Consider the following 13,699-nt stretch of genomic DNA (forward strand, 5'->3'; position numbering starts at 1 on the left):
TTTAGAAATCATGCCCATGAACCAAGCACTTTATCATTTTTATGATAAAGAAACATGTTTGCAGAACTAATGAGGTTAATGTTCTGTTCATGAAAACTCATGTTCATTCTTTTCCTCTGTAGACTCTCACTTAAACAGAAATCTGAGTTACCAGCCTCAAGTACACACAGTCAGTTCTGTGTGTACTTAAATCATGTTTATAGTCTTAGTGAGCTTGTCACAATATTATATTGACATGTTAGTTCTTGTGTCTAACTTTTATATCAGTGTACATAATTTAATGTAGCACAAGCTTATAAATATTTCTCTTGTATTTATGAAAAATTTAAGCATCTATTCTGAATGCAGAATTAAGGAAACAAGCAACAAATGTCATTATTATTTAAATATGGTCTTGTGACATTTTAGTAAAATGAAATATATATTAGCATGATTACTGATGTTCTAACAGCATAATCTCATTTCAATAGAATTAAGATTCTGAGGAAAAAAAGCTAATCTTTTGAGGAGATATACAGTTGCAACTTCAGTTCTCAATTAAGTATTTACTTCCCTGGCCAAACTTCTACCCAACTTAGAGCCATCTATTCCATACCTCATCAGGTGTTAACTAGCTCTGCTGAGGAAGAAAAGCTGTAAAATGTGCTCAGTCTTTCATTCCTACTATGTTCACAATTTTGGTAAGAACTATTCCCTGAGTAGCTTTTTACTTAGGAGATAAGACATCAAATAAGATCACTCGGAGTTACTGAAGCCAGTGGCTCTGCCCATAAGTGCATCAAAGCATAAAGCATAATATAACTCAGTTCTTGTTCTAATTTTAGAGCGATATATTTTGCTGCTTACTCAAACTGCAAGGAAAAGTTAAACGATGTATTCAATCCAGATTCTACCCAGGTACACATGATTTCAGCTGGTGTGGCAGGTAAGGATCTGTAACTTTTCAGCTTCATTCTAGAGTCCTACTGATAAATGAGGTGGCAATAAACATGGAAAAATACTCAGTGATTGAATGACTTCTGCTTCTAGTAGTTATTTTTGGCCTCCTGATAGAGACACAAGCCATCTGGACAATATGTGCATGGAAGTTTGCACTAATTAAGGTGTTTAATTGTCTGTGTGTGAATAGTCTTTTCTAGAAAAACTGCATGCCTGCTTCCTTGATATATTTTGTGAAATGTAAAACGAACACTTTCAACACAGTAATTATTTTTGTTCTGCTAGCTAAAAATGATATTGTCTGCACTGAAGTTAGGTTTAATGCTTTTAATATATTGTTTTCACCTTTGATTTATCTGTTACACCATGTGTATTTGACTTATTTTTTATCTTTTGGAGATATGCTTGGTGATGTGTTTAAAAATGCACACACCCTGTACTCAAATGCTGGTCAAATTGGTTTGTTCTACCATAAATACAGCATAAAAGAAGATTTTTTCGTTGTTGTTGTAATCTCTTATCTCTGGAAATTAGTTTCTGCTTTAGTCCACAATATAACTTGTGTTTATTTTAGCCATTACCAATCTTTGCTTGGTTTGTGATTCATTGCATTGGGATTGTGAACAACGAGGTACAGGCTTGAGTTCCCATAACAGACTTGTGCTGGGGAAATAAAATACTTCATCTGGCAATACTTTGCCTGTTGTTGGCAGCAACAACATAAATATGTCTGTGTGTGTGTGCCTACGTGTAGGCTATAGATTCTACAGGGGGGTTCTGACTGTATTACAACAGCCTGTTGAACTTCCCAATTGATACCAATTTTTTACACCCACTGCATATAACTAGAGCACTGGTAATATTGAAAGATCTGTCAATTGTGACATGAGAATGAACAGCATAACTCTTCCATAGATACTTGCTAAATCTGATACAAAGAAATTAGTATCTAACATAGAAAATAGCAATGAAATTAGCTTTTTACTTATGTATCTCAGTGCTTGGTAAATATGATTGAAGTATTTTTGTCATGACTTAAACATAAGAACAGGCATTTTGTCTTAAATGGGCAAAGTAGGATGCCCATTTCATTGGTAAATAGAGTATATCGCTAAGCAACGTGGTTTTTTGTTGGTTTGTTTTTTGGATGAAAAACACTGGGGAAAAGATTGGGAAGGAGTTTGAATTTCATCCCAATCAATTAATTATTCCAGAAACCAAACTTATGCAACTCTTCCCCATTTACTATCCATATTTCTTTCCTCGTGCAGAATAAAGACCTATTTTATCTTCTCGACAAAGAGCTGAAGATGAGATAGGTTAGCACTTTTAGACTGCAGACTACTTGTAGCAATGGTGGTCCTGCAGAGAACTAAAGGTTCAGAGCGTTGTGAACCCTGCTGGCCTCTTTCTGTAATGGGAAATGTTGCTGAGGGGATGCTCTGCAGCAGCCTTTCCCCAGCACCTGAAGTTGCATTTCTAGTTTTATCAAGGAGTTCCATAGCTGCATGTTGACTTGTTTCCCTTTCAGAAAAATTGCTATTAAATATCTGCATTTATGAATACTGGAGACTGAGGTGCATGTGTCTGACTCTTAATTGCTGTTATTTTTTTACACTTGTATACCAGCTGTAATATTGAACAGTGCTGTGGCTGTATGTTTCTTACATCTATTTAGTTTTGCAGTTGTATTCGTAAACCACGTGGCTGGTGCAACTGAATGCAAGTTCACACTACAGGTCACTGTTTTCTTTCTTTCTCAAACTAGTTTAGTACTGTATAATCCAGACCTTCCCTGGAAGCCCTGTAACAGAGGCTCTTTGACAGACCATGTTCTGAGTCCTGGCACTCTCCTGTTTGATATGCAAAGGGCTGTAGTTCAAGTTAACAGTGCTTTTGGGAAAGTGCTAACCTTGTTGTTTTAAAATCTGTATGTAATTATATGTCTTTCAGAAGACAGTTCTGCCTGTAAGGTTTGTATTGCTGTGTGGTGCAACTCAAGGAAATGGCAAAATCCAGGGACAAGAACTAATATGAGCTCTTAATTGGCTCAGTTAACAGGTTAACACAGCAGCTCATGATAATGTGTTTTGGAACTTAAACAGCTTTATCTTGGCACAGTGAATAAAGGCTTCTAACTACTAGTAAAAATAACCAGTATTGGTTTTTATCTTTTGCAGCTGCCATTGGTTTCAGTAAGGAACTTGCTCTCAAATGTCAGGGGGTTTTGTTTAAATAGGACCTTACTCTCCTGTATAAAGATGTCCATTGCCTAATAATCAAGAGGTGGTGGTTGTACTATAAAATCTTTCCCTGTGGATTTCAAAATACAATAATCATGCAAAAAAATGTGTAAACTTTCTATAAGGTATCCATATTTTTAGCTCATGTTGTTGTATGAAAGTCCTGTAAGTAGTCAACCTGGAAAACAGTGCTTGCCTGTATCGTGTTAATGCATGAGTGTCTATGGCTGGATTAACTTTGTTGTTAATATGGATTATTTTATGCATGTAGTGGTTCTTGGAGCAAGAAGCTCAGGTACTGTATTCTGTAGTTCTGTTAATGAAGTACTGTGGTGATAGTTTAAATTTTGAGTGCAATTTAAGCATTTCTTGTTTGTTCTTGGGTCTGATTTTTCCTTCTCAAGATAAAGCACACTTGTTGGTTTTATAACAATTTTGAGCTTTTTATCCTGAGAAGGATCAATCGTGCTGCATATTAGTAACTGATGCCTTATGCAATTAGAATTTAATGTAATTCCTTTTGCTGTGTGCTAGCTTCTAGCATATAATTCACACCACTTTCATTCTTTACAATACTCATATATCAGCATGAAAATATACTTAGCAACACTTTTCACTTACCATCTAGCATATCACATGATTGTTTTTGAAAACTTGGACAGGGAGTAAATTTGAAGCCTTCTGCTATAAGGACAGTGAAAATATTTGCCTGTGTAAAGATGAGTTATCTCTGCACACTCCAAAGTTATGCAAAACTTTCCGATTTGCTTTAAACTTTGCTTTCTTGTTACACTTACTGTACATCTTTTACCTCAACAGAGGGTAAAAGCTCACATGGCAACCTAAATGAGGTGCTTGGTTTCTGTGTGGCTTTCTAGTTTGCCTCCATTTTAATGATTCATAGCTTTATTTGGACAATGTAGTTGCAAATCTGTCACTATGAAAGTGCTTTGCTTATTATAAGTTTTTCAGTCTTTCTGGAACTCCAACTGGCAAGCCAACCCAAGTGTAAATTTAATTTGGGTCAACTCTATTTGCAGAGACACCGTGTATTTTATACCTGTCAGTAATATATACACACTTAACTTGGCAAATGCCATATAGAGAGTACTTAGTTCATCTGCAACTTGTACTAGACAGCTTGATTTCATAAGGCATCTTACTGTACTTCCAGAGTCCTTTGACAAGTTAGCATTTTTTTAATTAAAAATGTGGGGAGATGGGGAAGGAGGAGAGTTCATTTATAAATCTGATTTGTAAGTATTGAGTTGATAGGTAAGTATTGCAAAATTGAACTGCTGCAAATGGGCAGAAATTTCAGTACTCAGTGCATTTTACACAACTATTTTATTATCTGTGGCCTGTTCTGATTATTTTTCTTTCTTTTTTCCTAAACTTTTACCTGAAAAAGTTAGATCTCACAATAACTCACAAATCCTTCCAATGGGATTCAATTTGTACACATGTGTCTGATGAGGTCACTGCTTGTTGTTATGATACAGAAAAGCCTGTGTCTATTTTAGGCATTTACTGTACATTTCTCCCGTGAAAAGAGTGAGATCGTGTCATCTCATGCTCCCCATCCGCAGGTCACTTCCTGCAGCAATATGGACTAACTTAAACCTCGTGAGTACTGAACTGAGCGTCTCTTGCAGCCTCTAGTGTAAGAACCACACCTTGGGTTTGTAATATCTATTAAACAAAATATGGGGAATTCACTTTTCATTACCGTGAACTCAAATTTTGCTCATTGTGCAAAGACATCATTCTCTTTAACTCTATTCAAGAGTTAAGTTTTTCAGTGCAGTTCAGGGAAAGGTGGAAAGTACCTTTCACTGATGGCTGCTGCTTTTATTTAGCTCTGCTAATTGAAGGTCCCTTACTGGGTTAAACCAGACCTCTCTATTTTTTTTTCAGAGCTGCATTTAAAATGTTGCAGCTGTATTCTGTGGTGTCACATTGTTTCCAAAAACTTTTTTGTTCTTCTTTGTCTCTTTTTTTCTTTTTTTTTTTCCCCCAAAAATGTATACAGTCTCCCTTCTGTCTGTTTTCTCTTTTAGTTTGTTTTTAATTTACTACTTTGGATTTCTAATTGAACATTCCATATTCATATGTGTCTGTATCAGTGACATTGGCTTATAGATTAAAAAACTAACCTTTGAAATGTAATTCACAATAGGAATACCTGGGATCTTACCTGTCACTAACTGGTTTAGCCCAACAGATTGAGAAATTTGTCTGAAACTTGAATACAGTTTTGTAGAGAGAACTAGAGTATAGAGACAAGTAGAGGAACTGCTGGTATTGTCAGGCTGACTTGCACTCCTCATGAATTTGCAGTCTTAAATCTTTGTGGTTCATAAACATTAAGTGTTATGAAGATCAGTGGATGAACATAACAGTGGGGTGGGAGGAAACATCGGGTAGAGAGGCATAGAACTACATAGTAGATGACAACCAGACACTCATTTTGTTTTAACCAGTGGTTTTCAATAGAGAAAATCTGTAGTAAAAAGGGAAGCTTATCTTATCAAAGAGATCCCGACATTTGGGGCATTTTCTGTTCAGGTGCCTCCGTTGAGTTCAGTGTGGTGCTCAACTCTTAGTGTATTCTGCTTTTTCTACTTAGTGTATTGCCTGTGAGAACTGAGCTACAGTGATCTCATCTTGGATGCCTGAATTATTGAAGACTCTTTGATTTGAAAGTTTTGGTCCAAACTGTTCTGCTGTTAAGGCGTAAAACAGCCCTAAGGAGAAGGAAGTGGGGGAAAAAGCAATGTTGTGATGCTGTGCTCCTGAAGTGCTGTGCTTAAATTACTTGGAACAGCCCAGGGAGTGCAAGTTTAGGTAGGAGGTGTCCTGTGCCAAGCAACATTTGCTGCAAATTCTGGTATATCCCTTTCTGCATAGCAATATCCTGCCTTTGCTCTGGGAAACCATAGTCACTAGGCACTTGGACACTTAAAGTAGCCTCTGGACACACATATTCTATTATGGGTTTAGGTTCTACAGAGACAAATCTTTGTGCCAAATAGGAAAGAGAAAGAACTGAGCAGAGAAATAGTTCCATAAAATATAGCTTAGTAAATAAAATTCTAAAGACTTTTAACTTAAAGTTGGGTAGGAATGCAAATGACTTTGGTCTTGTAGGCAGATTCATTAAAAGGTTTGTAGTCAAGTTATTAAAAAGTAGAAGGGACTTCAGAACTACTTTTGTTTCTTAATGGAGAAGTCTTCTCTGGCCGTTGCCTAGGAGGAAATTATTTTCCCCTATTTCATTTCAATATATTTGTTGCAGTCCTGTACATACTGCATTTTAGTGCAATATACATCTGAAAAGGTTGTTTTGAAACGTAGCAAGACGCAACTTTGGTAGCGGTAGGATAATGAAATGTTAAAATGCAGGAGAGCCTCCTTCCCCTCAGCACGGTGCGGGGCTGAGCGCTGCCGGGACCGGCTCGTGTGGCGCAGGGTGCCGGGGAGGAGGGCTCCGGCCAGCCCCACCGCGGACCCTCTGCACGGGTCTCCTCCCTCGGAAGGCCAAAGAGCCCTGGTGCTCTGAGCTTTTGCAGAGTCATTTGCCTATGAGTAATGTCCCTTTTTCAAAGGAGAACTTTAACTTTCTGTTTATGATCTACTGAATGAGTGACTTCACGTGAAGTTATTCAGTTGAGTCAGTAAAAGTAAATTTGTGTTTAATAAAAGATTAATGGAATAGGTAAGGGTCATTCTTGCTCTTTTGGCACAGAAATGCACGTAGATTTTAGTAGCTGCTTAACCTTACAGGTAGTCATGGTTTGTCTTCAGAACTGTAACTGGAAATCCTAATGAACTATTTTGGAGGCTTTGAGGGGGAGGTACCTAGACCTTAAAACAGTTAAGATCCTGTGGCATTTCTGAGTATTTCAGTCATTTGTGTACCATGTAAACATAGACTGACTGAACAGAAGTAACTGGTCTGCAAGCAGTTCTGCTAAACAAATATATCTATTTACATAAGCTGTTAACGATCTCCATAAACAAGCTTATCAATAGCCTCTTCTTTGTGTAAGTATTGCACAGCAGATAGAGCTCGGAGCGAGGCAGTGTGTGTTGCTTTCCCTCAGGCCCAGCCCCGTCCCTGGCAGGAGGCAGCCTGTCGTCTTGGTGCTGCACAGGCCATGCGTGTCAGTAGGAAGCGCAGTGTCTAAATTTACCATCTCTTGCCTGGCCATGTTCCAGTTCTTCCCTCTCCCTTTTCCCTCCTGCAGACATGTCACCTCATTAACGGTGCATGTGTGATAATATAACTCTAGATGTTTTTATTTTTTATTTTATTTTTTGAGCTGCCTTTCCACTCTATCTCTCTCTCCACAGTTGTACAGAAGTAAGAGTGACTCTTACTTCATTTTTTCTTTTTGAATTTGCTTCCTTCCTTTTTATTTTTTTTTCCTCCTTCCTTCTTTTTTTCTTTAGTGGACTGAAAATCATAGATTTAACACTTAGCCTTGATGCAAGTCTGAATACTTGGTGTCTGTCTGGATAGTTAGAAGCCATACTATTTATTTTAACAATTTAAACACTCATATGCTTGTATAAGTATTCCTCAGCCAACCAACGATCTTTTCTTTGAATGCTAAATAAAACACTAGCTCTCAAATTTAATTTCTCTCTATTCCTAAGTATTAAAAGAAATCTCTTAACTTACAGTAAAATATGCCTTTTAGCTACACCAAAAGTAGTATTTATTCAGTTTGCATGCTTTTAAACTCAGATTTTATTTCAGGTAGAAAATTAAATTGACCCAATGTTTTCAATATCTAATTGCTATAGCTGTATTTGCAACATGCTTACTTAAAATGTTTCCAAACTAATTAGCTAACACTAGTTTAGATAACTTTGCTATTCTTTGGTGTTGAAACAGGGTTGGTATGAATGGATAGGCAGGAAAATGCACACATTTGGGCTTATTTTTTGTGGGGAATCTCTTGCTAACAGTTAAGCATATTACTTTTTTAAAAAATTACTTTAGTATATTCAATGTCTATTGGCTGTATGGATTCTTGTAATACCAGTAAAGGGCTACAATGGGTACTTTATAAAAATCAGTGTAGTCTGAGTTTTTGCATCAGCTGTACCTTACTGTGTATGCTTGAACTTAGGTGCAGTTGCTTTTATGGTGCTATCACATCTAACTTTTATTTTTAAATGTTTGTTTAGGTTTTACTGCAATCACGACCACCAATCCCATTTGGCTAGTAAAGACACGGTTACAGCTTGATGCGAGGTAAGAAAGTTAATAGAACTCACTAGTGACAACCAAAAATCTTACTGCTGTAATAAGACTTTGCTTAGAATAATGTCGTCAACTTGCTCTGCATCTTAAGCTGGAATGTTTCTTTTTATAGTGTCTCAAATTAAAAAGTTGGTACTGATCTGTAAGTTAAACTATCATGGTTCTCTATATTTGAATCTTCATGTTAAGGCATGCCTGAGGTACTGCAGTAATCTCTGGCCAACAAATTCTGAATGAAAGTCAAAGTTAAGTCTCATTAGCTTTTATACACTGATATGATTGACAAAACATTATTTCCATTGTTTTGAGCTGTTGCCCTAAAATCCCTGAAATAAGGATTTTGATGTCTTAACAAAATATCAGAAAAATACCTGAAATATACTGCTTTTCATTTCTTTCGCTTATAATGAGCTCCTTTAAGAATATGACTCTCATTGATCTAGACATAGAAGTTGTCCTAGCATAGGATAATCAATAGAAGTTGTCTGGATGCATTACAAAATCAATTATGGAAAATGTTTTTTGCCTTGTAATAGAGTAGAATTTTGTACAAATAGTCAGGGAAGAACAGCTTTATTTTCTTTAAAGTTTGGGAGACCCAATTATGATGCAAGTATCTTAGTGAATCTTTTTATATACCTTATTTTTGAAGCCTTGGTACACTATTGAACCTTTTAGCTACAGAACCTGCAATTGAAACTTTAGTTAAAAGCAATATGGAAATACATCAAATATTCAAAAATACTAGAGCTCCTAATTACATATGATGTAAACAGAAACATTATCCGAGTGGAACAGTTAAAATCAGTATGCTTTTTAATTCCAAATAAAGACTGAAACTGCCCAGTGTTCTGAAACATGAACTCCAAGGTTCCTGTTTTGAGGCTTTATTGGACTTCAATCTCATAGTGATGTTCTTATTCTTAGTAGGTAGGGTCAGCTGCAAGATGACAGTAAATGCATCCCAGAACTAGTTTTATGAGACTTCTTGTGATGCTCCCATGAGACTGGGGGGATTCTGCGACAACAGTGTGTCTGAACCTGATACTGTCTTACACTTTTCTGTTCATGAATTCGCTTAAACCATATGGTTAAGGGGAAGTTTAGGGGTTCATGTTTATTTTACTCTGTACATAGCATCAAGCAGGCCATTCCTATGGGGCACTTGCAGAAGGAAGCGTTTTTGATCTTTGAGGGCAAGGCAGTGCAGCTGTGTGGCCTGGCCCAGCACTGCTTCCAGGTCCTGCGTGCATTAGAGGCACAAAATTGATCCCGTTTCTGCTGAAGTTCTTAAAACTCCCACAGATTTCAGTAAGACCTGCAAGAACGCAAGGTTTGTTCCCAAAGAGAAGTTGCTCTGGTCTTCTGAGACAAAATGGTGCATCTTGCACGTCAGAAGAGCAACTTGTTAAAGGAGTCAGTGTGGGTAGCGGGTCCGGGGGGGTGCGTGGGTTGTGGGTGTCTTTGGGAGCTGCCACAGTAGCTCCCACTGCTCCTCTTTCCCATTGTGCTGCTTCTCCTTTCTCTTGCCACGTCAGCAGTGTTGTCTGCTCCTTTGCAGCATCCGCAGCTTAACTCAGTCCAGATCTGATTTGTGGCCATGTGCATGTTTGCTGCTTTTCTTTTCTGAAATTCTGGCAGATTCAAACCATCAGACTTTAAATTCTGCCATCTAGTGATGCCTCCCTGTTTGCACAAAGGTGCCATTGCCATCTACCTTGCTTTGACATATCTGTGAGATCTATGGTAGTTTCTCTTAAGGACAGATGCTGATTCATTCATTTGTTATTGAGCTTCTCTGCTCAGACGAGACCTCTACTGGCAGCATCCAGGTGCTTCGAGTGGCTGCACTTGCGCTGCAATGAAGCTCACTTAATGCAATGCCTAATAGTTTTGTGTGCTTGGTGTTTTAAGTGTTTTAAGATGTACAGTTCCCACGTGCTGGTTGATAGTGTCTAAAGTAATTTGAAAACTGCTCATTTCATTGACATCAGAAACTAAAAATTGAGAGGCTGTGGAGGAAGATTTTAATGCTCACATATGTAAAATGAGCATGTGGAGGGCAATGGCAATCTAGTGAACGTATCCATTGACATCAGTTGTGACTCAAAAGTTACTCTTGTTGTATTGCTTTTTTTGCCTCCTTCATACCAGACCTCCCAGCTCTTCAGGAAGAGCCGTGATGACGTGAGGCATGATGCTTGAGCCCTTTGTGTTCACGTGCTTCATAGCCGCGTAATCCTAAAGGCCATGTTGCAAGACTGTTATTTCTAGAATAGAATGGCTCATTGCCCTGCCATAAGAGCTGTCTATTTAAGGTGAAGTTGGAGGAGAACATGGAGAAACATACCTAATTTTTACATGCAAAGGAAGTAACCCTTGACTCACAGGTGTCAGACTTATATAATTTACTTGTGAAATAGTTTTCAGATGATTTAGTCCACAGTTCTATAAGACTTGAACAGACCTGGAGGTGTTTGTCAGCTATTTATGGTGTTCATTTTGTTGGTCACCTTATAGCCTTTGACTAGGTTAAGGCAAAATGCTTACTGATGTCTAGTGCTGAAGGTCTTTGGGACCTTCAAGTTCTGTATTTGTAAGTATGTCATCATGCCACTCAAGAAATGCTCTAAGTTTTGTTTAGTCTCTGATTGCACCAGTCTTATATCTGTTTTTTTCTTTTTTCAGGAATCGTGGAGAAAGGCGAATGAGTGCCTTTGAATGTGTCCAGAGAGTTTATCGATCAGATGGTATTAAAGGCTTTTACAGAGGAATGTCAGCATCATATGCAGGCATATCTGAGACTGTTATTCATTTTGTTATTTATGAGAGTATTAAGCGAAAACTACTGGAACATAAAACTTCTTCTGCCATGGACAATGTGGATGAATCATCAAAGGAAGCTTCGGACTTTGTTGGAATGATGATGGCTGCTGCCACTTCCAAAACGTGTGCAACATCAATAGCATATCCCCATGGTAAGTGGGATGTCTGAGGCCTGAATCAAAGCAGTCAACAGGAGTCTTGTCAGTGACTTCTAGGAGACTGTTGGTTCACTGGCTAAGGAGGTCATACAGAGCTATTTCTTTGTTTGAATCTCGTTACTTTTGATTCAGCAAGTCAAAAGGAGTTCATAACATTCAGAAATAAAACTGGAAAATACTTTAAAATGGATTTTTAGCGTGGCCCCTTTTAGCTTTTTCCTTCCCCAATACCACAAGGAACTTACCAGGATCTGCCCAAAATCACTTAAGGGTACAGTAGTCTTTCCCTTGGAATTTCTATCTACGCTCAACAGTTTCAGGATTCATCAGCCAATTTGTATCTTCCTTCTAAGAAAACAGGCAAGACATACTTGCTAACACACTGCTCTTCATGATGCTCTCTTCTTTGGTTTTCAGTTGTACTTAATTTTTCAGTAAAGTAAGTGTGTATATATAATTTTTTGTTTTTAGTAGGTTGAATACTTCACTGGTGGTGATATTCAAGCTAGAATATGAGCAGCTATAGTCTTCCGGATGTTAACTGAGCCAAAGAACTTCACTCCCTCAGCTAAATATTTGGTTAAACTAGATGAAGGTTTAGCTTGCTTCACTCTTCTAGATGCTTGGTTTACCCCTCTTTGATGTATATTCTTTTTTAATTTGATTTCTGAAGCTTTGTGATAGCGAACTTGAGGAAAGAATGATTTTTAAATTCATTAACTGCTTGCTGGAAAAGGAAAAGCAGTGGTGAACATAACCACGTATGATTTTCTTTATACAGAGGTTGTACGAACAAGGCTAAGAGAAGAGGGAACAAAATACAGATCTTTCTTCCAGACACTATCTTTGCTTGTGCGAGAAGAAGGGTATGGAGCCCTCTACCGAGGCTTAACTACACATCTGATCAGACAGATCCCAAACACAGCTATCATGATGTCAACCTATGAAGTGGTAGTCTACTTGCTGGATGGATAGCAGTGTCACAAGGCTTTCTAGAGGAAGGTGGAAGACCGAAAGACTCGAGTGGACTACCAAACGTCTGTGCCAGTGTTGCAGGCAGAAGGAAAGCTATCAGGAACGTGCAGCTATGGACAAAATGGAAGATTTATTGTGGGCAACTATGAATGATTGTACTGCCTTATTGTATGGTCTCCTGGCAATGTGTTAATGGGAGCTGCCCCATAGGGAATGCTTTTATACACCTCTTAATTCAGAATTGCATTTTCTTTGCATCTCAGATTTAGACCAGGCCATTCAGTCAGCCTGAGAGACCTGAAGGGTGAGCAAAGGGGTATAAAATATACTCTGGGGCAGCCCTATTCCCTTCTTGAAGTGATTGCTCTTCAATATACCTTTCTGTTCTGTTTTACTGCACAGTAGCCTGTTGGAAGAATGGGGAAGAACAGACTACATACCCCTACCTTTGCATACATTATGAAACTTCACTTGTTCTGAAGATGCATAGAGAGACTGAGGTAGTAGTCAATGTGTAGCTTTTTTCATGTTGCTACCTCAAGGTAAAATATGGTGCAAGGACCCAGAATCCAAGTGTTTCCTCACTACAAAAGGTGATTTCCTCCCCTTACCACCTGTAAAGGATGAACAGTGCATTCTAGGCTAGTAGGAGAGAAGATATTATTGTTGGACTCCTCAGGTTATTCATCTTTTAATATTGATGTATGTGGATTTCTAGTTCTGCTGCATCATCTTTTGCTTTCTCTCTCCTCCCCCCCCCAAAAAAAAAACCCTTTCCTCCATTTTTTAAAAGCAAGAAATTCATAGAATATTCTCCATCATGAATTTTCCTTGCTAACTCTAGGTCACCCATACAACTAAGAAATAACTTGTTGGATACTTTTTAACAGTATCATTAGAGCTTCTCAGTGTAATGATAAATTCTATCTAGTCCAGCCTAATGTTTGTGAAGACAAGATTGTCTTAGAGTTTCATGCTAGCTAAGAGCAAGCTGCATTAACTTGAAACTAGTTCTTGCAAAGCCTGACCACGAATTACCTGCCTTGGAGAACAGGGGAGGAAATCACATGAACATGGCTAAGATGGTCGGAAAGCAGAAGACAGTTGGAGTTGAGAGAGAATCTTCAGTGCAGCCTTTGTTCAGAGATGGGAAAATGGCAATAGTTTGTTTTGTTTTGTTTTCTGTAAGCATCCCCCTTTAAATTGCTGAATCACTTCCAGTTTGAGCTTGTGTGCAGAACTGCAGCTGACAGTATAACCTTGTGCTCCAAATTGTCTGAATA

General features: G+C 38.1%; 1 protein-coding gene across 2 annotated transcripts in view; it reads left to right on the forward strand.

The window, feature by feature from the left end:
- SLC25A36 (solute carrier family 25 member 36) overlaps positions 1 to 13,137 on the forward strand; it is a 28,103-nt gene extending 14,966 nt beyond the window's left edge. The window contains exons 4-7 of one of the 2 annotated variants that reach the window (XM_088530208.1): positions 807 to 925; positions 8,382 to 8,448; positions 11,146 to 11,435; positions 12,223 to 13,137. In XM_088530208.1, the coding sequence (XP_088386334.1) occupies positions 807 to 925; positions 8,382 to 8,448; positions 11,146 to 11,435; positions 12,223 to 12,416 (670 nt within the window). In that variant the 3' untranslated portion in view covers positions 12,417 to 13,137. The remainder of the gene's footprint in view (positions 1 to 806; positions 926 to 8,381; positions 8,449 to 11,145; positions 11,436 to 12,222) is intronic. The other variant, XM_088530210.1, reaches the window with a different exon arrangement.
- Positions 13,138 to 13,699: the final 562 nt, after the last annotated feature.

The sequence above is a fragment of the Tinamus guttatus genome, unplaced genomic scaffold (genome assembly GCF_059628265.1).
Source record: "Tinamus guttatus ecotype Peru unplaced genomic scaffold, ASM5962826v1 Tinamus_guttatus_pri_ptg000364l, whole genome shotgun sequence".
In the NCBI taxonomy this organism is placed as follows: Eukaryota; Metazoa; Chordata; class Aves; order Tinamiformes; family Tinamidae; genus Tinamus; species Tinamus guttatus.